The following is a 23,828-nucleotide window of genomic DNA, read 5'->3' as shown; positions in this document are numbered from 1 at the left end:
TGCAATAGGAGCTCTCTTCTGAGAATTCAATTGAATAAATGACGAATCCTGCTGCACGGCCTCACTTGTCCTTTTGTCAGGAGCGCATGAACCCTGCTTTACTCGTTTATACTGGACGTTTGGTCAAATGTCCTCATTTGGTTCTGTTAATTGGGTATTCAGCCGTTTTTGGGGTACTTTCTGCTTTTGGGGTATATCATCCTGCATATGGTTACCCTTTTTCAATTTGTTACATATTTTGTTCAATGCGATCACATTATGGAGCATGTTGTTTACTACGTCTATGGAGTCTCGACGCTCAACCCTTCTTAACTCTACCGGGTTCTCTGTTTCAAGCATTCTTACCTGCCCATCTGGTGTACAGGGATCATTGGGCAGACCCGTCGAGGCGCAGAATACCTAATCGTTAAACTTCCCAGCGGCAAGCCCTGTTGAGAGAACTTCAGGTTTTGCCTGTGTGCTACTCACTAAGAAACCAGTAAGTGGTCCTTCACACAGGGGCACACCCCCTCTCTCAACTACACTCAATATTACTCCAGTGAGGTCGGCATCTTCAGCCAAGACGTTCACTGACCCGGAAGGAGGGGCCATCCCTCCCAGGCCAACTGACATGCCTCCCTCGCAGACCGAGGAGTTTGTGTGACTGTCGGACTTCACCACACACACGCACATTGTCACTCGTGCGCAGCTCCATTCGCGGAATTCGGCCGGTTTCGGCATCTTCCCATCCCACGGCTCCAGCTCTAGCGTAGCATCCTGACTGCACCGGATGCTGTAATCCTTCACTCTCCTCCAGCGCCAGCCCACACACGCCCAACAAAGTGATCACACCATCGCGAACCGGCGAAACCCCGGGTAAGTGATGTCTAAGATTGGGCTCATTTCCATCCGATATGGTGGCGCTCTGCCGGGGACCTCTCCCGCCCGTCTCCTCACCATCACCAGAGCTAGAAGTTATGTGGCGAGGGGCGTGACTCAGAGGTTGTTCGCAACCAACGTTGCACAGTTTGGGATTTGACATTGAAGTCTTATCTGTTTCGGCGTTGTCTTCACAGCGTAATGTTAATTGGTCATGCAAAACAACTGTGCTATGGGTACTGGTACTGGGTTTAATAGCGATATTAACATTGGTACTATTGTTGGGTCCTTCACAAGTTTCCTCCGTAGTTGATGTACATGTATAAAACCGACTTACTTTTCTAGGGCCAGGCATATTTAAGTTGTTGCTGCTTCCAGGTCCAGTTCCCTCTGTATCACGTTTCTTCTGGGCTCGTGTCCTAGCTACCGGAGTGGCCATTTGTTGGCCTCGCTGACGCCACTCGCCTAACAGCGGTTCTCACCAGCCCTTCTGCCACCAGGGTTTACGCCGCAAGGGTGGTTGGGCTGGCAATTAGTACTCTCCTGTTGTCACGTGATCTGTCACGTGTGCGAGATAAGCCCTGCCTCCTCCAGGAAGCAGGGAGCAGCAAGAGCTCCTGCTCGCAATGCTGCTTGCCTCGAAAATGTAACAATGTAACAATCACTTTTGCAAACGTCCGTTTTACAGAGCGCACCTTCAGCATCCACAGATAGTAGTTTTTGGAAAGTTACACTTTTAAAACTACATTTGAAAATGGCTTTGTGAAACAATGAAAAATGTACAAAAATCCTTAAATGGATATAAATGCCTATGAGAGCAACACTTAACAGGTCCTAGCAACCATAAGCTACAATATGAGCGACAGTACACACTTTAAATCAGAATGGGAGTTTGGAAATACTTTGAATGGGAAAAGACATGTGTAAAACTTTTGCAAAAATGTAAATTCCAGCTTAATTTGCACTATGCGATTTGTAATAAAAACAGGTCAAATATACTGTTTCGCAATGCAGTATTTAGTTGTGGATGTAACTACAGGTCTTGGGCTTAAGTGGGAGTTGAAATTAGGTCTCTAGCTATAAATTGAGGAAGTTATGTAAGTTTGAATGAGAGGCGTTTTTGAAAATAAAGGTGCAAAAATGAAAACAGAAATAAGTTTTTACAAATACAATTATGCTCTTAACTAGGGTATTTAGGCTGGTTACCAGTTTGAAACACAGTAAGCCCCAGAGTGGTCCGTGGAAACCAACCCCAGAACCTCCCGTGTCCGCCTTGGAGGACTCAGTCGGATTACCCGTGGGATGATTTTAAGGGTTTGGGATTTTCACAAGACAAAACGATTTTACAGAAATTATCACTAGCACAAGAAATCAATGCAAGCTTTCAAGACTGGTGTGACACTATTACAAGTTCTTAAGTTAAAGAGAGGGTGGGTTATAGATTGGGATAGGACAAGGCAAATATACTATGGGTTACTATAATTCCTATTTATACTTACAGTCCACTGTAAATTAAGATTGGACCGTTGGGTTCTGGTCATCATGGATCGGGTCTACAGGCAGCAGGGCACTTCTGGCAGGATGCTCAGCTGGGCGGTTCTTGTCAATTGGACTACACCTCAGATTGGATTGGCCCTTCTGGTCACTGGACACTGTAGATTAGCGGGATGGAGAGTTTCAGCAGGCAAGCATGAATGGTAGCAAGCCAGACGGGATCGGAAGGATTCCCCTTAAGTTTGGGATGGTTCAGGATTTGGGCCTAGCTGAAAAGCAGTTCAGCAAATGCTGATGGCCTTAGTTTTGAAAAGTAGTTAGGACAAGATGAAGAATTCTGGAACAGGGCGTCAAGCATAAATCAGGATCTAGTCTGGAATCAGTGTGTGTCTGGGTGGTGAAGTTCCCTTATTTATCATGCCAAGTGACATCACACAGTTTATGGTAGGGGCAGAATTACAATCCACACCCACATGGCTGTGATTGATCAAAGGCACTTGCCCTATTCTATTTGGAAGACAGAAAGAGCAGTCTTATTTTATGTGACTTGGGAACTCCCACAGTTATTTGGACCACAATTTCACTTTCCCACAAGTAAATTTCTATAATTATGCCCTCTATTAAAATCGGACACATACATTACATATTTTGTGGGTTATCTTTACATCCAATTTCCACACCCATGAGAGCTGGCTTTGACTTTCTGTGGAATTTTGTTAATTTTAATCATAAAGATTTGGCCTAACAATTCCTAATTCAGTACATATCTGTGCAATCACCCCTAGAACATGGGTATACAATATTAGCTTTACAGCATTAATAGTCTTGGTGCAATTAGTGTTTCTTTATAACTTTTGTCCCTTTTGTAGTACAGGGTTCAATCACGTCTTCAAAGAAAGAGCATACAATTAGATTTACAACTACCAACTTTTAGATTTGTCCTCTTTCATGTGGCAAAGTTAGATTTTTAAAGCTTAATTACAACTAGGCATTTAACCACCAAAGATCCTTAGCAGTTTTTTTAAACTTTTCTTTCAATTGGCAACAGCTGTCAAATTCCTTTGATCAGGGTAGGGGTCTAGAGAGAAGTTTCCTGCACCTCCCCTGTAGGGATGAGTGTTCACGCTTGCCATTGTTTTTAGCTGAGTCCCAGACAAGTCTGATGGGTTTTTTGTCATGAGTATGCAAAGACCTCCCAGCAGGAATTAGCCTTTTACTGCCAGCAGTGAGGTGTTGCCCATTCCCAGGCTGAGGATGTCAGCTCAGAATTAAATATTTAACTCAAGACTGGGTTTTGACTTTGTTACCCACATCTTTCATTAAAACATATAAATGCACACGGTTTATCAGTGTATTTTGACATTAGCAATCCTTTGACTTTTCTTCAAGAATTAAACCTTTAAATCAAAACATGCTTTTAAATGGGCAATTTTGCACTTTCTTCATGGAAAAAGCACCTTAAACTGAGTCCTGTTAAATCCAATTTTCTTATGCAGCACACACACATTTAATTCAGCATTATTGCTGTCCTTGAGTGCTGGACTTTGTCTGCTGTCTGGATGTATGTATCCAGCCTTTGTTTGGAGTTCTCTTTGCACAGCTGAAATTGTTAGATGTTGCCATTTTTAGCCGCATTTTTCCTGTGGAACTGAAAACAAATGTTGCTGTGCTGCCTTTTTCATGAAATACATTTCTTAGCTGCTGTCAGTCAGTGAGGCCCGGCTCCTCCGAGCCACCTGGATGATCTGTAATCCTTTTAATTTCAATGGTTCACTGAACAATGAATGGATCTAGCACCAAAACAGCACTTTGAAGGTTTCAAAGCTGCATTTTAAAACGGAATTTCTGGTTTTTAGCCCAATTCTGCGGCCTTGCTTCATTTAACAGCCCCCACTGGCATGCTCTTGCAGTGAGAATTCTGTTTTCACCCCCACTTTGACTGTGTGGCAGGGTGTGCAGCCTTTTGTGGTTGTGACACCAACACAGTTTTGTAGATTTTTGCACGAACAGGGGATAGCGCATCCGTTTTTGGCTGTTTCTTTCCCCATTTGTAAATTGATGCAGTGGGGCACATTTGGGATGGGTCAACATATCCCACAGTCTTTAGCAGGGAAATGGGCCTATACGACTGACACAAGGTAGGGTCCTTCCCTTCTTTGGGTATAACTACAATTAGGGCCTCTAGCATAGACCTGGGGAGGGCCCCTGTCTCCAGAGCATGGTTGAATAATTTGGCCATGAACGGCGCCAGAGTGGATCGGAATATTGTTGTAAAAAAGCCCTGTAAAACCATCCTCCCCGGGAGTAGTACCCCCCTTTCATTCCAGTAATCCTGTCAATCACTTCATGGGAAGAAATAGGAGCCTCTCGGGGTTCAGACCTTTCTGGCGGGAGCCGCAGAACTGGGAGAGAGTCGAGGAAGTGATCCACCTCCGCTCCGTCACCATTATATTCCAAGGTGTACAGGTTGTTATAAAATACCCGAAACTCCTCTGCTATCAGCTGATCTTCTATTCACCCTCTCCTCCCCCCTGCCAAGCGAATCACCTCTTCTCTTCTGCTATTCCTCATTTCCTGCAACCTCCATGGCAGTATCTTGTCGGCCTTCTCACCCTTTTCCATATATTTGTTTCAAGAAGGTTCACTCTGTTTGTCTGACCAAGAGGGCCTTTAGTTTAGCCCTATGCTCCTGCAGCTTGGCCCACAGTCCCGGGAACATTTGAGACTTCAGTTTACCCCCTGGTTGAAAAGCCTTGATTTTCTCTCTGGACCCTTTCCTCCCGAGCCCTTTCCCTCTTTCTCCTCGATCCCATTACTATATGGGCTCCCCTTATCATAGCCTTGCAAGCTTCCCAGACCATTGACATGTCCACCTCCCCATTGTTGTCAATTTCAAAGAATGTTTTAATCGCCTTGAGGAGTGCCTTAGCTATCTTTGTCTCGTAACAGTGCATTGTTACATTACCATCTTGTACTGCCTGGGGGGCATCCCAATCCGCACCTTCACCAGATCGTGGTCTGACCACGGGACGGTTTCAACCACAGCTTCACTCACTCGCTCAAACAGGGGGGTGGAGGTGAAAACTACCAGGATACAATCTATTCTAGAGAACGTGTCATGAACCCTCAAATAATATGTAATTAATGGATCCCTTCCTTGACTCCTCGAGTGGGTTTCTGACAAACCAAGCTCTGCATTGACTTTCCAAAAGGGGAGGGCTGATCGCAGTTGCGCTGAAATATCTATGCCAAGTTTCACCCTCTTTCTGTCACTCACTGGGGATAAGACCATGATGAAATCCCCTCCTATAATCGGAGATCCCTCGACAAAGGTTTGTATTTTCTCCTAAGCGATTCCCAGTACTGGGCTTGGGCTTAATTTGGACAATAAATGGAAACCACTGTAATCGTAGCGCCCTTGATCTCCCCCTTAATCATGAGATAGCGGCCATATGGGCCTTTACTTGGTGCCTTTTAGTGTGAATTGTAGCCTCCTTGATACCAGGAGGGCCACTCCTTTCTTTTTGGTCGGGCTGGATACATGATATACCCCCCTTATCGACCTGGCTCTCAGAGCAGGCTCCCTACCACTTAGTCGGTGCGTCTCCTGAAGGAGCATGAGATCTAGTTTCGACCGACCAAACTCCTGTACGACTGAGGATCTTTTTTTGCCAGGCGTACAGGCCTCTCAAGTTTAGAGACCCCAATGTCAGATTATGTGTAGGATCAGCCATTGGGGAGTCGCACAATTCTCTTACGCCCTCCGGGATCCATATTCCGAAGTGCCCTCCCTATATGGCTTGGTACACCGTTACACACTGGATGTTTAAGTATTCTTCCCTCGAATTGGACTGGAAATTGGTAGCTTACAACCATTGAAAATAAACGCTAAACAAGAGCAAACCCCCCCCCGAGTTACCCTCCCGCCCCCCTTCAGCGCCTGGACTTCATGCCACATTGGCCTTGTCGCAGGTCCAGGCCACCAGTCACTCCCACCCCCTGGCCTGGATGAAGAACAAAGCCACATCTGAGCCCCCTCCAACAAGCCCAACATTAACTGCAAAATGTTGTAACATTCCCACCTCCCCCAAAAAACCTAGGAACAAACTCAAGAGACCTCCCACCAGGGGGAACTGAAGAGCCTCGTGTGACCGTGCCCCACCCCAGGAGTCCTGGTCCGTGTCATCCGAAGCATAGAAACAGTTCTAACACTGGTAGCAGCCGGGCCTCAGCCAACCACCCATAGCACTTCATTTACTTAGCCATCCCTAGAGGAGGCCAGCTTCAGCCTTGGTTGTTGCTAGTTGACGGGGACACTGCATTTCGTTTTCTAAACTTTGTTGCCTTGAATGCAGCACCTGTCCACGAACCCGTTGGCCTTTTGGGCTTCCGTCGGCTCTCTTCCCCGAGCTCTCCCAATGGTGTATGGGGCGGATTCTCCTAGCAGCTCATGTGTCACACGTTGGATGTCATCTTCTGTTATGAGGTTAAATTTGTATCCCTCATTGAAGGAGAGGGAGAAAGGGAACCCCCCCACCTGTAGCAGACCCCTTTCTTCTGGAACCACTTTGTTAGGGGGCCACACTACCTCCTTCTCGTCGGGGTAAATGCTGAAAGATCTTGATAGTTAATCGCACGTCACCCCACTCTATCGGGCCCCTCTTCCTCGCCAACTACAAAATCTTTGACTTCTCTGCAAAGTTAATGGAACCTTGCCAGCACAGATCTAGGCCCCCTGGAGCTTGCTGCTGCTCTGTGGGCTCTGTCGATAGTTTGCTCACTGGTATTTCCCTCATCAAAGAGCTTACTGACCATGCATTGATGGCTTTCAAGATGTCCGCTTGGGTCTCGCCTTTGCACTCTGGGAAGCCAAGGAACCTCAGGTAATTGCGACGCTCCCGGTTTTCCAGATGGTCCATCTTAAGGGCACACTTTTCTTCCCGCTTCGCCAGCTCTGAGAGTCTCATATTGATGTGGGTTTCCAAGAGGTCTACGGATGGTAGATTAGCTTTCAGGTCCTGGATGCGTTCATCCATATTATCCACTTTTTTTATCCAGGCCATCAAACCTCTGAAGCCCCTAATTTCGTCCAACAGGGCCGCCATGCCCTTGCTCACTGATTGCGCCTCATCTGCTGTCCATGTAGTTGGCATAGTTGCTTGCGACTCGTGTAGGTTCAGGTTGGCCCGGAATTGCTGGAATCAGTCGGACCAGCTCATGGGTGAACCCTATGGGCCCCCCTCTCCCAAGGTTTGAGTAGGACTCTTGTTGTGCTAAGCAGGCACCCTTTGCTTCCCTCGGGGGGGTGCTCCCCGGGTCTCTTCACAGATGGGGGCTAGTTGGATGGCAGGAGGATCAATGTGTGCTTTGATTGACGGTAGGCACCCAGGCCTATAGTATGATATATGGACCCCAGATCAAATGGGGGCTCTTCAATGGACCAGCGGTGCGAGGCAGTTCCGACCAGTGCAAGTTCAACCTATCACTCGTGAAAAGCCATATGTGTGTGCCCCAGCCACTATGCCTGGGCCTCCGTGCACAGGGGGGCGCTGCTCCTGCCATTTCTTACTGTGCGCCCTGAAGGATAAAGAGGAATGAGGCTTGTAGCATAGGCCGTGTTCTCTGGGAAGGGGCAGAGCTCTCTTCACCGCATGGGGGCTTCTGCACATGGGTACAACTCCCCCTGTTCCTGGTGTCGGGGTTGCCGCTGCCCACCTGCCTGATCTCCCGTATGCCCCTCGGGCTGAGGGGGGGGGGTTCTCCCTGTCCAAGGGCGTGCTGGGGGGGCTCAGGGTGCAAAGAGCACATCGAGCAGGCTCGCTCGCTCCTCTCACCTGCACCGGGTTTCCTCCCGCATGTGTTCCACTGGGCAGCCGGGCCGGCCTCCTTCTGGGTCGGAGAACGCTTGGCGCCAAGAAATATCCGTCACACCCCCACCTCCTGGGTATCTCTGATGTGACGCCGGTGGAGTTCCCTGCTGCCTCACGTTTAATCCGCTGCACAGCCCCCTCACCCCCCAGGCCGATACCAGAGTGATGCGGAACTGCAAGTCCACACACACTTGCTCTATGCTACCCCTCCACTGTGTCTCAGCATTTCTCTGCCACCATGGGGGCTCTGGTCTGTTTTTTCTCCTGGGGAGGCTGCAGGGGTTCAGTTCAGGAGGGGGGTCCGATCCGCTCTCCAGGGGCTGCTATGAGGTTAGGGGGGGGGACCTCAAACCCTTTTACAGCCTCGACGGTGGGAACAGACACAGGAGCTTTAACTCATCTCTGCGCCCCTTGGTGGCAATCCCAGATAATTTTTGTTGTTCGCTGGGTATTTAGCTATTGAATATAGGGCCTATCCTTCTAAGGGTTAAAATATTACCCCCAAGATCCTATTTCCCCTCTGCCAAAACGTCTCTAGAGGCATCTAATCTGGAAACTGGTACTGGGAACACAGGGATTGTTTGTTATATTTCATAGTGATGGCATTGCATGTTTCTGCTATCAATTATTAAAGAATGATTTGTTATGGTAACAGTATTTAAGCATACGGACACCCAGAGCCATCTTGGCGCTGGTAGCAAGTAGCAACGGTTTTATGAGATGGAATCAGTACAGATAAGTTTTAAGTGTATGGCGGAATGCAAGATGGTCAGACGTGGCATGAGAGGGAGAGTATTCCAGGTCTTTGTAGCCACCACCTAGAAAGCCCGCCCGCCAGTACGGGTGAGTCTGATGCCGGGGGCAAAGACCACTAAGGCAGACATCGTGCGAAGACAGCGAGATGGCACATAACGCTTAAATTAGGCTTGCAGGTATTCAGCCCATAGAAGGCACGATGGACGATGCACATGGACTTCAATCGGCAGCCAGTAGAGCTGCTTAAGCAGAGGGGACGTGATCCCCAAAAGGATGAATTGCCCTAGCAGCCGCATTTTGAAGAAGTTGGAGACGGTTGATAAAAGAGCGTGGCTGAGCCAGGTACAATGAGTTAAAGTAGACTACTGCACTCAAGACAAGAGTAGCTACCACAGGGGCTTGACATTTTACCAGAATAAAGGGGAGAACCTTGCGAGGAACACTAAGTTTAAAGTGACCAGCTTTTACACACCGCAGCCACCTGCTCATCCATCGATGGAGAAGCAGAGATTTTAACCCCCAGATTTTTGACTCGCGGGGATGGGGCCCAAATAGGGGGCCAGAAATCAGTAGCCCGAAATCAGTAGCCCAAAACAAATGAGGGAACTAGTATCCACAACCAGGACCTCAGTTTTATTGCCTTTCAACTTTAACCAGTTGGCTGCCATCCACGACTCCAGATCTTCCAGGCATCTCCTAAGCCGGGCCGCCATATCAGGGCGAGTGAGGTCAAGCCAGACCAAGATCTGCGTATCGTAGGCATAAGAATAGTACAGAAACCCATGTGATAAGATAAGGAGAGGCCTAATATAAATATTAAACAAGATTGGTGAAAGAGCAGAACCCTGAGAGACGCTGTACAGCCTTAGAAAGAAAGGGAGGAAGTGAGACTGACTGAGAGCGGTCAGTAAGAAAAGGCATAAACCACACCAGAACTTAGCCAGACATGCCTGCTGCCGCTAAGCGCGAGATCAGTATAGGATGGTCAACCGTGTCGAAAGTGGCTGAGAGATCTAACAAAACGGCTCTGACACCGCCTTGATCCACCAGACGAGCTAGGTCATCTAGGTCTGAGTTTAAAACTGATTCCGTACCCCTCCCAGGCCGGAAACCCGATTGGAAGGAGTCAAAAAACCAGGAAGATTCCAAAAAGGTAGACCGCAAGGGCGACACCAAGGCCTCCAGCAGCTTCATAAGAAACAGGAGGGAAATAGGACAGAAGTTTGCAAGTACTCCAGGGTCCAAGGAGGATTTCTTAAGAGTGATCACCAGAGCATGTTTGAGAGGTGGGAATGTCACTGTCACAGAAAGAGGCGTTGACTGCAGTGAGAAGTAGAGAAATCCGGTCACCCAAGATTACCTTCAGGAGGGCTAGAGGAATTGCATCAGCGGGAGAGGCAGATTTAAGACGAGCAATAGCCCCAAGTAGGTCCTGGTCAGAAAATACCAGAAACATAGACCAGGTAGAATTAGAGGGAGGAGAATCGAGGGGAGTGATGTCAGCAGGAGGTTGACCTGCTCTGCTGTCAATGTTTTTACAAATAGCCTCAAATGATAGTGCTCTAAATAGATGTTCTTTCAAATTACCTCAATTTTACTTGGTTTATCAGACTCGGAATGATGACCAGTCATGCAATGTTCTACATAGATTTCCGTAGCAGGATTATTTGTGCACTGTACTGTTAAACCAACTTTATTTGACAGAAAAAAGGTAAGGGCATAGACTCATGCTTAACTTATTTTTTTTATAATCTCCAGATGGGCATAAAGGATAATTATCTAAAGACCTCAAGTGGCATCATTCTGAACAAATGTCACAAGGCTGCACTGTAGTGACTCGTTTCACCTACCAGTGCTCATTGCTTTCCTCCTAAGAATGCAAGAGCTTATTAAAAATGGTTTGTTCAAGATCACAAAAGACACTGCCACACCCTCACCATCACATCATGCTGTATGTAAAATGCAATGCCGGATATATCTTGTGCTAGCTTTGTTGTAAAGGTTGAGGTGTATGGGGTATTGTACCTCTGCCAAGTTACACTGTGAGCATCTACAGACTGACCATAACCCCAGAATCCTGCAAAGACATACGCCTTGACCCCAAACCTTATTTGAAAATGAAATACGGTGGATCTGCTTTTTCAAACATCTGACACTCGGGAGCTTCTTCCTCAAGGAAATATGCACAATAGTGGACTACCTGATCGTCAAGAAAGCAGTAAAAACATGTCTCGAATATGCTGAGCTAACCCACAAGTCATTGCCAAAAAGACCAAACATAGCTGTCCAGGACACAATGGATTTCACTTGCCTAATAAGCTACTTGCTTGACTGCGACTTACCGGATGCCATGAGGCTTGCACTCTTTACCCCACTAACCAATACTTAAGCCCTCTATAATACAGCAAATGTACAACAAGATATGTCACGCACATACATTTATAATACACTGACACCAAACAGCAGAACTCCACAGCTCTTCGATTCAATCATACAATCTCAACATGGCCAATGCATTCTTACACCACAAGCATGTTGAGTCCTCCCATGTGTAATCATGCACCTGCATGCCTACCAACCAGGACAACCTAGATGAAAACTTGCCCAGTGACCGTTTTTCTGAACTAAAACTAGCAACTAGTGTGCTCTCTCCTCACACTGATAAACCGATCCCTCTTTTCATATTTGCAAATGGCAGTAGTACAAGTCCAACTAACATAGCTTTACATTTTTGTCACTGTCAAACGGTGTCAATTAGAAAATCTAAAATTAAACCAGTTTTAAGGTTTAGAAATTGAATGCAATTCTTATATTCACTTGCGTAATGGGCAGTTTATTTTAAGTTCCCAAATATTTTTCACTTAATTTTTGACCGAGTCCAAGGCCACCTTTAGAATACTGCGTCACCCCAAATTGGAAACAGCAGCCATATCACTGTAAATTGGACCAAGCAGTGTTGGTGATATACAAAATACCATAGACATTATTGTAAGAAAAACAGTGGCTTCATGGTGTGAATACCGATATACCGTGGCAATGTTACTTGAGTTCTTAAGATTGCACACACTTCATGGTCATGAGAAATGCTTCTGCTTAGCTTTTAAAGTATAACGTTCACCTTCCTTGGATAGAAGGTGGATTTGGAGTAGTCTTGAAGGAAAGAGTCAGTGTTCTTGACATCTGGAGGTAAGTGTTTCAGTAGTGCAGTGCAAGAATGTGGAAAAGTAGGAGAGAATTTGACAGGTTTTTGCCTGACTGAGAAGGGTTTGATCTCACAGGATGCAAGGTGGAGTTGTAAAGAGACCAGTAGCCAAGCTTGGGACATGATCGGGGGGCGGGGGTGACGGGAGGACATAGTCGATATGAGTTTGAAAACCAGGATAAAGTATTTGAAAAGGGAATTTGCAGGAAGCCATTCCACATGTAAGTGATGGCCAGAGGTAGGAGAGAAGCAGGAGAGGTTGTGAACAGTGAGTGACGAGGTGAGTATTTTGTTGAGTAAAAATTTGTAAAGTGGAAGGCTAACGAGCAGGGTACCGCAGTAGTCATGACTGCCTTGCACTGTTAATCATTTAACACTTTCATTGTTGCAAGCCCCGTTTGAAGAATTACCCGCGGTCATCCTTCAGTGCTTTCTTGGGGGGGTCAGGGGGGAGGAACCACAAGCTTATGTTAAACAACTTTACTGCAGTCCTGATGCAGAGTTGGAGTTTCAAGGTCCAGCAGCTGTCCATCTTGCTGGCTTGTCTACTAATGTATGAAGCTTAGGCAGTTGTTGGAATTGCAGACTCTTGCAGCCCTTTTAGTGCTGGAAACTGAATCCTTCAGGTAGAGGTTGGTGGCACATAATTGAAGGTGCTCTTGCTTTAGTGTAGATGTATAGTGCTGCATTCAGTCAAAACAAACCGGATACCATGAGTCAGTTGTGTGCCTTTTACATCTGTAAAGTTGAAGCAGTTTTTAATCTTTCATCTGACAAACATTTTGTATTGTAACTTTGACTCGTCTTACAATTACCCTCTTTCTCTCTACTCCTTTGTTTCTCCACAGGTTGCTCTTGCAGGCTGGCTTTGACACCAATGTGCAGGACAAGGATGGCTGGACTCCTCTACATGCTGCTGCACACTGGGGAGTTGAAGAGGCTTGCCGCCTTCTTGTGGAACACTTCTGCGACATGAAAAAACTCAATAATGTGGTGAGCTGAAGAATCTATGATGGCTGTAGCCCTATAAACTTCACAAGCCAAATCACTGTGAACCCCATGTCCTCCCCGCTTCCACGTCCCCCCTGGCTTCAAATCCTCTGTACTCCAGTGGGATGCAATTGGCACATGTTTATTTTACTTTTTGTTTTTTTTGTTGGGTGCGTCGGAACACTATCCGTAAGGTCAACAAAAAGTTGCAAGAGTTAGTTTTAATCCTACCTTCTTCAGTATCGGATTATAGTAAAAACATTGTGGAATCTTCAGTACGAGTAGTGTACTTGCAAATATGGAGTCCACGAAGCAACGACTTTCTAAAATTACTGCAGAGTAGATCTGATGTTGTGTTTTGTTCCCAGGGGCAGAGGCCTTGTGACGTTGCTGATGAAGACATACTCGGTCTTTTGGAAGAGCTTCAGAAGAAGCAAGATGATGTAAGTACTGTGAACCTTAACTCTGACCCTTATTAAACTTTTTCATAATCTTTCCATTCAACATCTCCTTTAGGGCTCCTGGGATCACCCATTAATCTATATCCTACAGATTATTGAAGAATAAAGTACATATTAGCAACGCACTTTCTTCTCATTCCTTCTTCCAGCCAAAGGTAGTAGCTGGGGAACTGTATACGTGGATATGAGTTGATTATACCCCAAACCAATTTGCGCCAACCTTCAAAAACATAACAAATAAGTGTCATAAGTATGTGTATATGCACATTTGTATTGTATGTATATAATTGCATTCAAAGTACAAATACAGTTGAAAAATTATAACAAATCAGATGTGGCATACATTCATTCTGTGCTTGCAATGACATATCTTCAATTCGCTGACAAGTGTTTTGCATAGACTCCACATTTATATTCTCATGGAGACTCGTGAGCTTCTTCAAGGCCATGTTCACAGTACATTATATATCAGACAATTCTTTCCTTTGTCTTGATTATCTGTATCATAATATTAAAAACATCACATCAATCACCCAAACATAATTAAATGAACTATCAGCAAACACTATATTTATCCACATTAATCCGACTCCGAAAAAGCACCCCACCACATGTTTGAATCACAGTATACTCCTTTTCACGTGCCAATTTAAATCAACACTTTTTTTAAATGTGAATGCTTATCCATTGCACCCTGAGCTACCAAACTTTGCATGGCACCCAACTATAGCTCTAATGCAAATCAGCAACAATTTTCTGTATGACACATGAATTATGGCAATATACAGCTCTCCAATTGAAAACTGATTCCCTTGCTTCCATTGGACATTCATTTCCCAAGTGTGTATTCTGTAAAAACAAAATCACCCGTCACTTTCCCACGCTCCAAGGTTATCAACTCAGATTCGTACATGCCCCGGTAAATACTGTCTCACTTTAAATCCTGTCTTCAGGTTACTCATTTCACTGCCTCACTTCATCCATCCCCAATCAGCAATTCTTTCGGTAAACTCGTGTTCTAGAAATGATGCACAACAAGTGTACAGTCAAACCACCCCTTAAAATTAGTCCTAACCCAAACTGTATTCCTCCACGCATCCTTTTGACTTGCGCACCAGTATGTCCCTGTGCCCGTGCCCAGTCTAGTACATGCTCTGGCGTTCTTCATAAACTAAGTGCCATTTTGCCAACTTTTTAGTTGATTAATCATGGTACTTGAGGTTGGAGGTACACCTAAACAAGCGACGCGCGATCTTGGACTAGCTCTTCTTATGAATACCTTTTATGTTTTGCACATCGTAAAGGTTCTAAAGATAAAAATATCAAATGTACTATTTGCTTGCCTATGAATGAGTAAACCCCTCTCAATTATCTTTTCAAGACTCCGGGTATTATTCATACTTCTTGCTACCCGGCGCCACTTAGTAAATGACTGACCATATTTATCACTCATACCCAATCTTATGTTCCCTCCTCATTTATCCCACTATTCCTTTCTCGAAATTGTCCTGCTTTGCATTTTGCCATAGCACTCCAATTCAATCTGTGCAGTATGCCATCTCACCAGCTAGTTCTCTGTTTATGTTAAAGGTATTTATACCACTCTCTGGCGGATCTGAAAAGGGGTGGGGGTGTTAATAGGTTGTAGTGGGAATAAGATAGTGATGTTCTGTTGGCAGCTTCGGTTCGGCACCATTCGCCGAGCTGAAGTGTTTTCTGGTTGGCGCAAATTCCCATTTGCGGTTGTGCTGGGTTATGTGGTGTTGGCCTGTTGCAATGTGGTGAAGTATGTGCAGGTTGCTGTGCAGAGAAGTGGTTGTGTGAGTTTCAGTATGAGGACTGTATGCCGAAAGTTGATCTTTTAGAGTTTGATTAGCAGGCTTTTATTACCTCTTTTCTTTGCGTTTCTGCGTTCAGCATTTATGGTTATCCTATGTGTCTGGCATTTGTAAATTGTAAGTCTAGTTAGCAGGCACGTTGCAGAATAGCAGTTTCGTTTGTATTACTCTAATGCACCGGTATTCAAACTGTGGGGCGTGCCCCTCTGGTGGGCCACAACCTCATGCCCAGGGGGGTGCGCACCCACAGCCTGAAAATAAAAACAGGATACATTACAAAAGGATAGGTCTGTTATTTCAACAAGCTGCAGCACAATCCACTACCCCTGCCACACATGCTTAGTGCGACAGGGGCCGGGCCTCTGTGGGGCCTCAGGCTCCATTAAGAGCCTATTTATGAAGACAAAAGAAAAAGCACACACCTTCTTTTGCTGCAATGACCAGTATTCACGTCAAAAGAAGGTGTGCTTTTTTTTGTCTTCATGAACAGGCTCCTGATCAAGCCTGAGGCCCCACAGAGGCCCAGCCCCTGTCGCACTAAGTACAGATGCCGGGCCTTTGTGGGGCCTCAGGCTCCATTAGGAGCCTATTCATGAAGAATAGACTGTAATAATTGGCATTAAAAAATGTATAAGGAACAATGTGCAATGGGCTCTTGTCTAGTAAAAATTTTAAAAAACACACCTTTGATCATATACACTCTTTACAGAGATTATAATGATGGGAGCCGTGCTGGAACTTTCTATCAGATATCAGTGTGCTGGCCTCCTGGGAGACTGGTGGGAAGCTTCCACAACACTGGCTGCAATTCAAATTCTGCACAAAGAAAAATATCAACTATTTTCCTTCACAATTAATGGGAGTCTAGTACTGTGGTGCAGCTGATTCAGTCGAACTGAGCTTGCAAATCCCAGAATTTTCGATTACAGGTAGGAGGGAGATGGCATATGAGGGACACACGGCTTGTGGAGGGTGTTTGGTTATATGCCAACCCATTGACTGCCCATGGCCATGCTAATCCCCATGGCCATTCCACCCACTGTTGGCCCCTCCCCACTGTAAACGCATCCTCTGGGGTCCCTTTGAGCTCGCTCTCTGAAGCAATAAGGTCAAACCTTAGCAGGTCAGTAGGTTTTCTAAGAAGACTGCTGAGAGGCAATTTCTGCCATAAATGGCTACTGGTGTAATAAACTTGTGAACCCGTAGGCCCTTTTAATGAGGTATCTCTTTATTGGATGGATGGATGGATGGATGGATGGATGGAGATGCAGGATTTAGTCTTGCACCAATAAAAAAACATTGTGAATGGCTAAAAAGTTTGCCACTTGTTTGTTCACTCCCTTTTTGGTGACCTGCTCAACGTCTGGGCAGTTTATAGCCAAATTGGTGCCCAAGGCAAAACATCAGAATGCGCTCCCTCATATCTCACAAATGGCACACATCACTTCCAAACTACACCTGTCGTGTGACAAAACCCCCTCCTCAATATGAATAATTGCCATATATAAATTAAGATGATTTCATTACATTGTAATTCAAGTACTTTACAGAAGAATACTAATGTGAAAACAGCTGTTACTGCTCAAGTAAATGGTTTGTCACCTGTTTAGGGAAGGCCTGGCCTGAATGCAGTTTCAAACTGTCTGTACGGGCACACTGCAGGGTGAACAGCCTACCGGGGTCTGAGGGCCCACTGGCATAGCCCTGCGTTGCAGGTGTTATCTATGTACCACCTGCTAGGGAGAATTCTCAGCCATGTGCTAATTCCCTTCTACCTTGGAGATCCCCACCTCTTTTTGCTGGACTTTAGGCTTTTGAATTTCTACCCTGGAGAGAGTGAGACCTTTTTCCCACCCTCATGTATTTTTCATTGATTTGAACACGGTTTCTTTTGGTTTTGGAGTCTGACAAACTCCATAGGCATCATCTTTTTACATTGTGGCACAGCACCTTCAGTGCAGTGGCACAGGGAAGTCTTACAGATTTCCCAAAGGTTTAAATACCTTCTCTTGGTTAAACTACTTTCCAAGAGCAGTGAAGTGAAATTGACTTTACTTACATTGTAACGTTCTAGACCCAGCACACACTATCTTACAATAGGGTGCTGGAGGGGCTACTTAGTATCCTCCTCATTTTTATGTTACCCTTTTGACAATTAATGGCTTGTGGCAGTGGTTTACTTTCCTACCATTGTGTGTTTCGTCCGCTTGCTACAATTGCATCCGCAGTAAAGCGCCAATTGGTGCGCATTTTGTCAAAAAGGCCCCGGTCTTCTTTTTTTGTCATTTTTTTGTTGGAAAGGTCCTTCTTGAGATTTACTCTGCGTGCCAAACCAGGTTTGATCCCTTTGTTTGCTTTGCCTTTGGCAGGATTCACCGGTGAAGCCTGCCTCTGGCTCCAGTGTGTCTGGCAGGAAGTGAGGGAGGTGCCCGAAATTCCCTGTGGTTTATCCCCGTGGTTACAGGAAGGCACCCAAAGGTGTTTGGCTGGCTGGCTGTCCTTGGAGGACAGCCACCCTGCTCTGTGAGTGACAGCTAGACTGCAAATGAATGGGAGAAACCTGCATAATAGGCAAGATATTTTGCTTTGAAGGCAGAGTGGACCACTGGACGAAGGAATCCAAAGAAGAACTTTGAAGAGACGCGCGTTGCAACTCCTGGACCCTTGGTTTGCCCGGTGACGCCGTGCTGCATTGCTGAAGCTCTGAATTCGCCTCGACTAGAGAAGCCCTGCAAAGGACTACTTCTCCCCTTAGGTTGGTGGGAGCAATCGACCCCAAGCCGAACTAATCTGGAAGTTCTTTCGGAGCTGTTAGGCAGAAACCTGTGCAGTTCCCTCTGGGACCACTGCAAAAGATTTAAGACTACAGGTGTTTGGCAGTAAACCCACTTTGTAGCAGTCTGTACCACACAGATTCACTTGGTAGCTGTGGCTGAGCAGTCAGACTTCCCTCAAGAAGAGTTAGGCAGTATACAGAGTATTCACAATAGGTCAAGAGAACACAATAGAACAAGTAAATGCTGATCAGGGCTTGGTGTAAAAGAGATATAATTATTTATTTAAAAACCACATCTAAAAAAACACACAGGCACTAATAGTAAGCAATTCAAAAACACGGTCACTAAAAGATATACACTCCCTTAAAAGAATATTAGACAAGTCTTTAGTAAAGCCCCACTTATTTTCAGACAGCGGTGAGCGCTTAACGTAGATGGCACTCTAATATTTTGTTTTTTAAAAGGGAGAGAAAAGCAGAGACCAGTTGAAATAGATCCCAACACTTTTACAAGAACATAACAAGAGAGGAAGGCAAAGTAAAACCGTGAAGTTAGAGTTCAATAGGCCGGATCCACTTTCAGAGGATCAAACGAAATGTGTCCAAGGTCACATGGTTGCAGTGCACAAAAGTCTTGTAACGGTTCAAAAAGGAGTTGGACCAAAGAAAGGGACCAGTTAGAGGGCCAAGACGGCCAGCCCTGTCCAGAAGGTTAAGGAGTTATTATTACCTTGTAGCAGTCTTTAGAAAGGGAGGCCTGGCGGACAAGGTACCTTAAAGTGGTGAGAACACTCCAGCGGGGGCAGTTGTTCCTGCCAGCGGATGCAAGTCGGTGCTTCGTCCGGGGGAAGAGAGGATCCCGTCTGGGAGGAAGACAGGAGTCCGTTGCACTGCCAGGGAAGAAACCCGCCGCAGAGTTTCTCGGGTACAAGGAGCGGTCCGTTGATTCGCGGTTCAGTGGTGAGTGGCTATCCGGCCGCCGGGGTGCTTGGCACGGGCAGTTCGACCACAAACCGGTCTGGAGTGCGAAGAAGGAAGGTAAAACTGGTTGTGCCCACCAGTCAGGGGAAGAAGCCTCTCCAGCCGGGAGATCTTCTCTGTCGTCCGGAAGTGGTGAGTTGGATCCGCAGGGCTCCCACCGGTGGTGTCGTCGTGGTAGGTCGGCTCAGCTTCTCCCTCGTCGGATTCTCAGGTCCTGTGGCGACTTCTGAAGTTCCAGTCTCCAAAGCCCTGCAATTATGCAGCATACCCCCATTCACTCAGCCTAGCTGTCAATCAAACATGCTAAGTGGTGAGCCGGCCGGCTCACCACTTGGGCCAATCACACAAGAGTGCGACTTGAGTTACCAAGGTAACTCAGTCCAGGGTGCCTAAACCCCCTCCCCCACCCCCTGTGGTACCCAGACAGAGTGGCACCACTTTTGGAGGCTTCTGTGGGAGTGTGCTTCATCAGCGGCTGACTGCATACCGGAAGGAGAGGAAAGGGAAGCCTTCCTTAACATCATTAAAGATGGCAAAGATGCCATGTGCGAATCTCTTCAAACTGGCATCTATTCCGCTGACCTATCAGCAGGGCCATGGTGGCAAGTACTACAATCCGCAGGCATGCGTGGTTGCGAAAGTCTGGCTTTGGTCCAGATGTACAGGCCAGACTTTTGAATATGCCCTTTGATGGCTCTTTATTTGGTAAAAAGGCTGATGACAGTCTGGAAAAGTTGCAAACATCTAAAGCAGCAGCAAAATCTTTAGGAGCTGCAATCCGCCAAACTCCTTTTCGCCCCTCAGGAACCTCTGGGAGAGGAAAGTCCTTTCGCTATTATTCCACATTCGGGAAAGGCAGAGGACAGCTGGCTCAAAGAGGCCAAAGAAGATCCACCCGAGGTGGACGGGTCAAAAGTACTAAAGCCGCAGCAGCAGGTGCCTCTTTCCCCTCAGCATCTGCATCAGCCGCCCCCAAACCACTCGGAGGCCTTTCCACACAATACACCTGTAGGGGGGCAGGTTAACTCACCATCTGAGGTAATAGCCTGCCATTCCGTCAGATGCTTGGGGATTGGAGACAGTTGCCCAGTGTTACTGCCTACCCTTTCTACACATCCCTCAGTCATCCACCGGGGCACAGCTCTCTACAAGTTCCAGTTCCGCTCCTCTTGCAGGCAATTGTAGACCTGCTAGAGAGAGGTTCCATAGAACCGGTACCTGTAGCGGAGAGGAACAAGGGCTGGTACTCCCTCCCCCCCAAATCCCCCCCCCTCCCCCTCAACCCTCCTCTCTGCTTTCTCATACCAAAGAAGGACGGAGGACTGAGACCCATCTTGGACTTACGAGAATTGAACAAGTTCCTCAGGAAGGACAAGTTCAAGATGGTAACTCTCTCTCAGATCCTTCAGGCCCTCCAGCTACAGGACTGGTTGGTGTCTCTGGGCCTTCAGGATGCTTATTTACATGTGCCAATCCATCTCAAACACAGGAGATACCTGAGGTTTGCAATTGGCGGCTCTCATTATCAATTTCGAGTTCTGCCATTTGGGCTGACCTCCGCCCCGAGGGTCTTCACCAAGCTAATGTCGGTAGTGGCTGCAAGTCTAAGGAGGGAAGGGATCCGCTTCTACCCCTACCTGGACGATTGGCTGATAAGAGCTGTATCTTCGGAACAAGCTCAGATCCAGCTAGATTATGTCTGCCACTTCCTTCACAAACTGGGCTTCTCCGTCCATTTAAAGAAGTCACAGGTGATACCATCACAGAGACTCCAGTTCATTGGAGCGGTCCTGGACACTTCCCTGGGAAAAGCCTCGCCACCAGAGGTGAGGGCTCAAGATATTCTGCAGATGGTCACCAAGTTTCAAAATGCCCAACGTCTCCCAGCCTTTAACTTTTTGAGGTTGCTAGGCCTCATGGCATCCTGCATCTTCCTTGTGCCAGAGGCTCGCCTGAGAATGAGATCTCTTCAGTGGGCACTGTTGAAGTCAGTGGTCGCAATTCTCAGGTAGAATGACAGATCTCCTCAGGATTCCGGACAAGGTAGCCCGCGACCTTCAATGGTGGGCCTATCCAGAGAACATCTTGAAAGAACTGTTTTGGCAACCATGGCCGGAGATAACAGTAGTCACAGACGCCTCACTCACGGGGTGGGGAGCCCATGCCAACGACTTGACCATCAGCGGTTGTTGGTCTCCATCGGAGTCCAGACTACACCTCAACCTATTAGAGCTGAGAGCGATCAGACTAGCGCTGAAAGCTTTCCTGCCATCAGTACAGGGGAGAAATGTCTTGATAATGACGGACAACACGGTGGCCATGCACTACCTCAAGAAAAGAGGAGGCGTAGGGTCACTGCCACTGTGCAGAGAGGCAATGCAGCTCTGGTTTTGGGCAATTCAGGAAGGAATCTCTCTATCGGCAGTCCACCTAGCCAGAGAGAAGAACTTGACAGCGGACACTCTGAGCAGGCAGAGCACAGTCTCCCATGAGTGGGAGCTAGCTCAGGAAGTCCTTCAAGAGATCTTCACCCTTTGGGGAACCCCTCAGGTGGATCTGTTCACCACTAGCACCAACAGGAAGTGCGATCTGTTCTGTTCAAGGGAATTTCCCCGAGAGGAGCTCTAGGGGACGCGTTCGTAGTGGACTGGGAGTTCCCACTCCTTTATGCGTTTCCACCAGTCCCTGTTATTCCTCAAATGATCAGGAGGTTGAAAAGATTCCGGAAAACCATGATCCTAATTGCCCCGCACTGGGCTAGGAGAACGTGGTACCCGGACCTTCTAGATATGTCCATCTGTCCTCCAATCCGCCTTCCACGCAAAGAGAATCTTCTCTCACAGAAGGGAGGTCAGGTTCTCCATCCAGACATCAGAACCCTCAACCTTCACGCTTGGCTTCTGAAAGGGTGAGGTACAAGGATTGGGACCTCCCTGATGACGTCATGGAGGTGTTGCTTTCGGCCAGAAGGCCAGCAACAAAGTCTTTATACCGCTGCCGTTGGAACACATTTTGCAGCTGGTGTAGAGAAAAGAATATCGCCCCCTTTTCATGTGGTACACCAACGGTGTTATCGTTTGTACTCTATTTGGCAAACTCAGGCCTTCAAGTTGGCACTGTAAAAGGCTATCTCGCAGCGCTATCAATCTTCAAGCGCACTGCGGAGGAACCATCGTATTTCAAACTACCCCTAGTAATAAAATTTCGCAAGGGATTAACTAATGTTTATCCTCCAAGACCATTCCAAGTTCCCTTATGGGACATTAAATTTCCAAATGGGTACTCCCTTCGAACCACTCCTCTTGTTTGCTGAGATTTTTTACTCTTAAAACTGTCCTATTGGTAGCACTAACATCTGCTAGGAGGGTGAGCGAATTACAAGCTCTTTCTTGTAAACCCCCCATACAATTTTCCATAAGGACAAAGTTGTCCTACAGGTGAAGCCTAATTTCCTCCCAAAGGTGGTTTCTGAATTTCACATCACTCAGAAAATTACCTTCGTTTTACCCTCCTCCCCATCCGGGGAAAGAGGAAGAAAGGCTACATAGGCTGGAGCCAGGGCGAGCTCTAAGCTTTTACATCAGCAGACTGGCTAGGATTAGGCAAGCAGACCTGTTTGTGGGATACTCGGGTCCCAAGTTGGGACTACCCATAACAAAACAGACCTTTTTCAGGTGGATTATTTTTGCCATTCTGGAATGTTACAAACTGGCAGGGAAAGAGCCCAACCCAAAATCTCAGGGCTCATTCAACCAGGGGTATCGCAGCCTCTTTGGCCCTCCAAGAGGTGTACCGGTCCGAGACATATGTGCGGCTGGCACAAGGTCTTCCGCATATACATTCACAAGATTTTACAACCTGGATTCCTCCACTAGTCAAGAGACCAGATTTGGCAAAGCCGTATTACATTCGGTTCATTCCTAAAAGGCATACATGACATTATTACTCCCATCTCCAATTACATGCCACTGCTATGGGAGTCTATCAAAGATAAGGAATATGTCGGAGGGCACAATCCATTCGAAGAACAAGTTACTTCTTACCTTGTAACGTTCTTTCGATGGGATTTTCCTCCGACGTATTCTTTATCGCCCCTCCCATCCATCCCTGCAGTAATACTTCCCTTGTGGTTGCAGTTTACGCTCCTTCAAGGTGAATAACCAATTCAGGCATGACTTATCTTATGCTACAAAACGGAACTGAGGAACGGACGCCACGCGTGGCTATTTATGTGCATGGTGACGTCGGCGCCGATACAGTGGCTGTCGAGGGACATCGACTCAGCGGAAGTCGACGCGCAGCGCCCTCTACTGAGAAAAAATTTCCGAGGCCAGCAAGCTGGAGACTAATTATCAAAGATGAGGAATACGTCGGAGGAACATCCCATCGAAAGAAGGTTACAAGGTAAGGAGTAACTTGTTCTTCTCTAGTGTGGTTGCAAGGAGTTTGACTGCCCAAGAGGCAAGTACCTTCTTGTAGCTTGTACGGTTTGGACAGATACACTAACATGTCTGACCTTTCTATGTGCGATTACCCTAGGTCCAATCCATGGGCCTCTACTGTCAAGTCATCTTCCTTGTTTGGCCTATGGAGTGGGAGGGG

At 46.7% G+C, this 23,828-nt stretch overlaps 1 protein-coding gene across 1 annotated transcript in view; it reads left to right on the top strand.

Moving 5' to 3' along the window:
* PPP1R12C (protein phosphatase 1 regulatory subunit 12C) overlaps window positions 1–23,828 on the top strand; it is a 1,339,157-nt gene that overhangs the window by 234,374 nt on the left and 1,080,955 nt on the right. The window contains exons 5-6 of the mRNA XM_069638043.1: window positions 13,029–13,173; window positions 13,539–13,613. Of these exons, the coding sequence (XP_069494144.1) occupies window positions 13,029–13,173; window positions 13,539–13,613 (220 nt within the window). The remainder of the gene's footprint in view (window positions 1–13,028; window positions 13,174–13,538; window positions 13,614–23,828) is intronic.

This window comes from Ambystoma mexicanum, chromosome 1q, assembly GCF_040938575.1.
Source record: "Ambystoma mexicanum isolate Mex_15411 chromosome 1q, UKY_AmexF1_1, whole genome shotgun sequence".
Lineage (NCBI taxonomy): Eukaryota > Metazoa > Chordata > Amphibia > Caudata > Ambystomatidae > Ambystoma > Ambystoma mexicanum.
The sequence above is the reverse complement of the archived record's forward strand: the minus strand, read 5'-3'. Positions and strand labels throughout refer to the sequence as shown.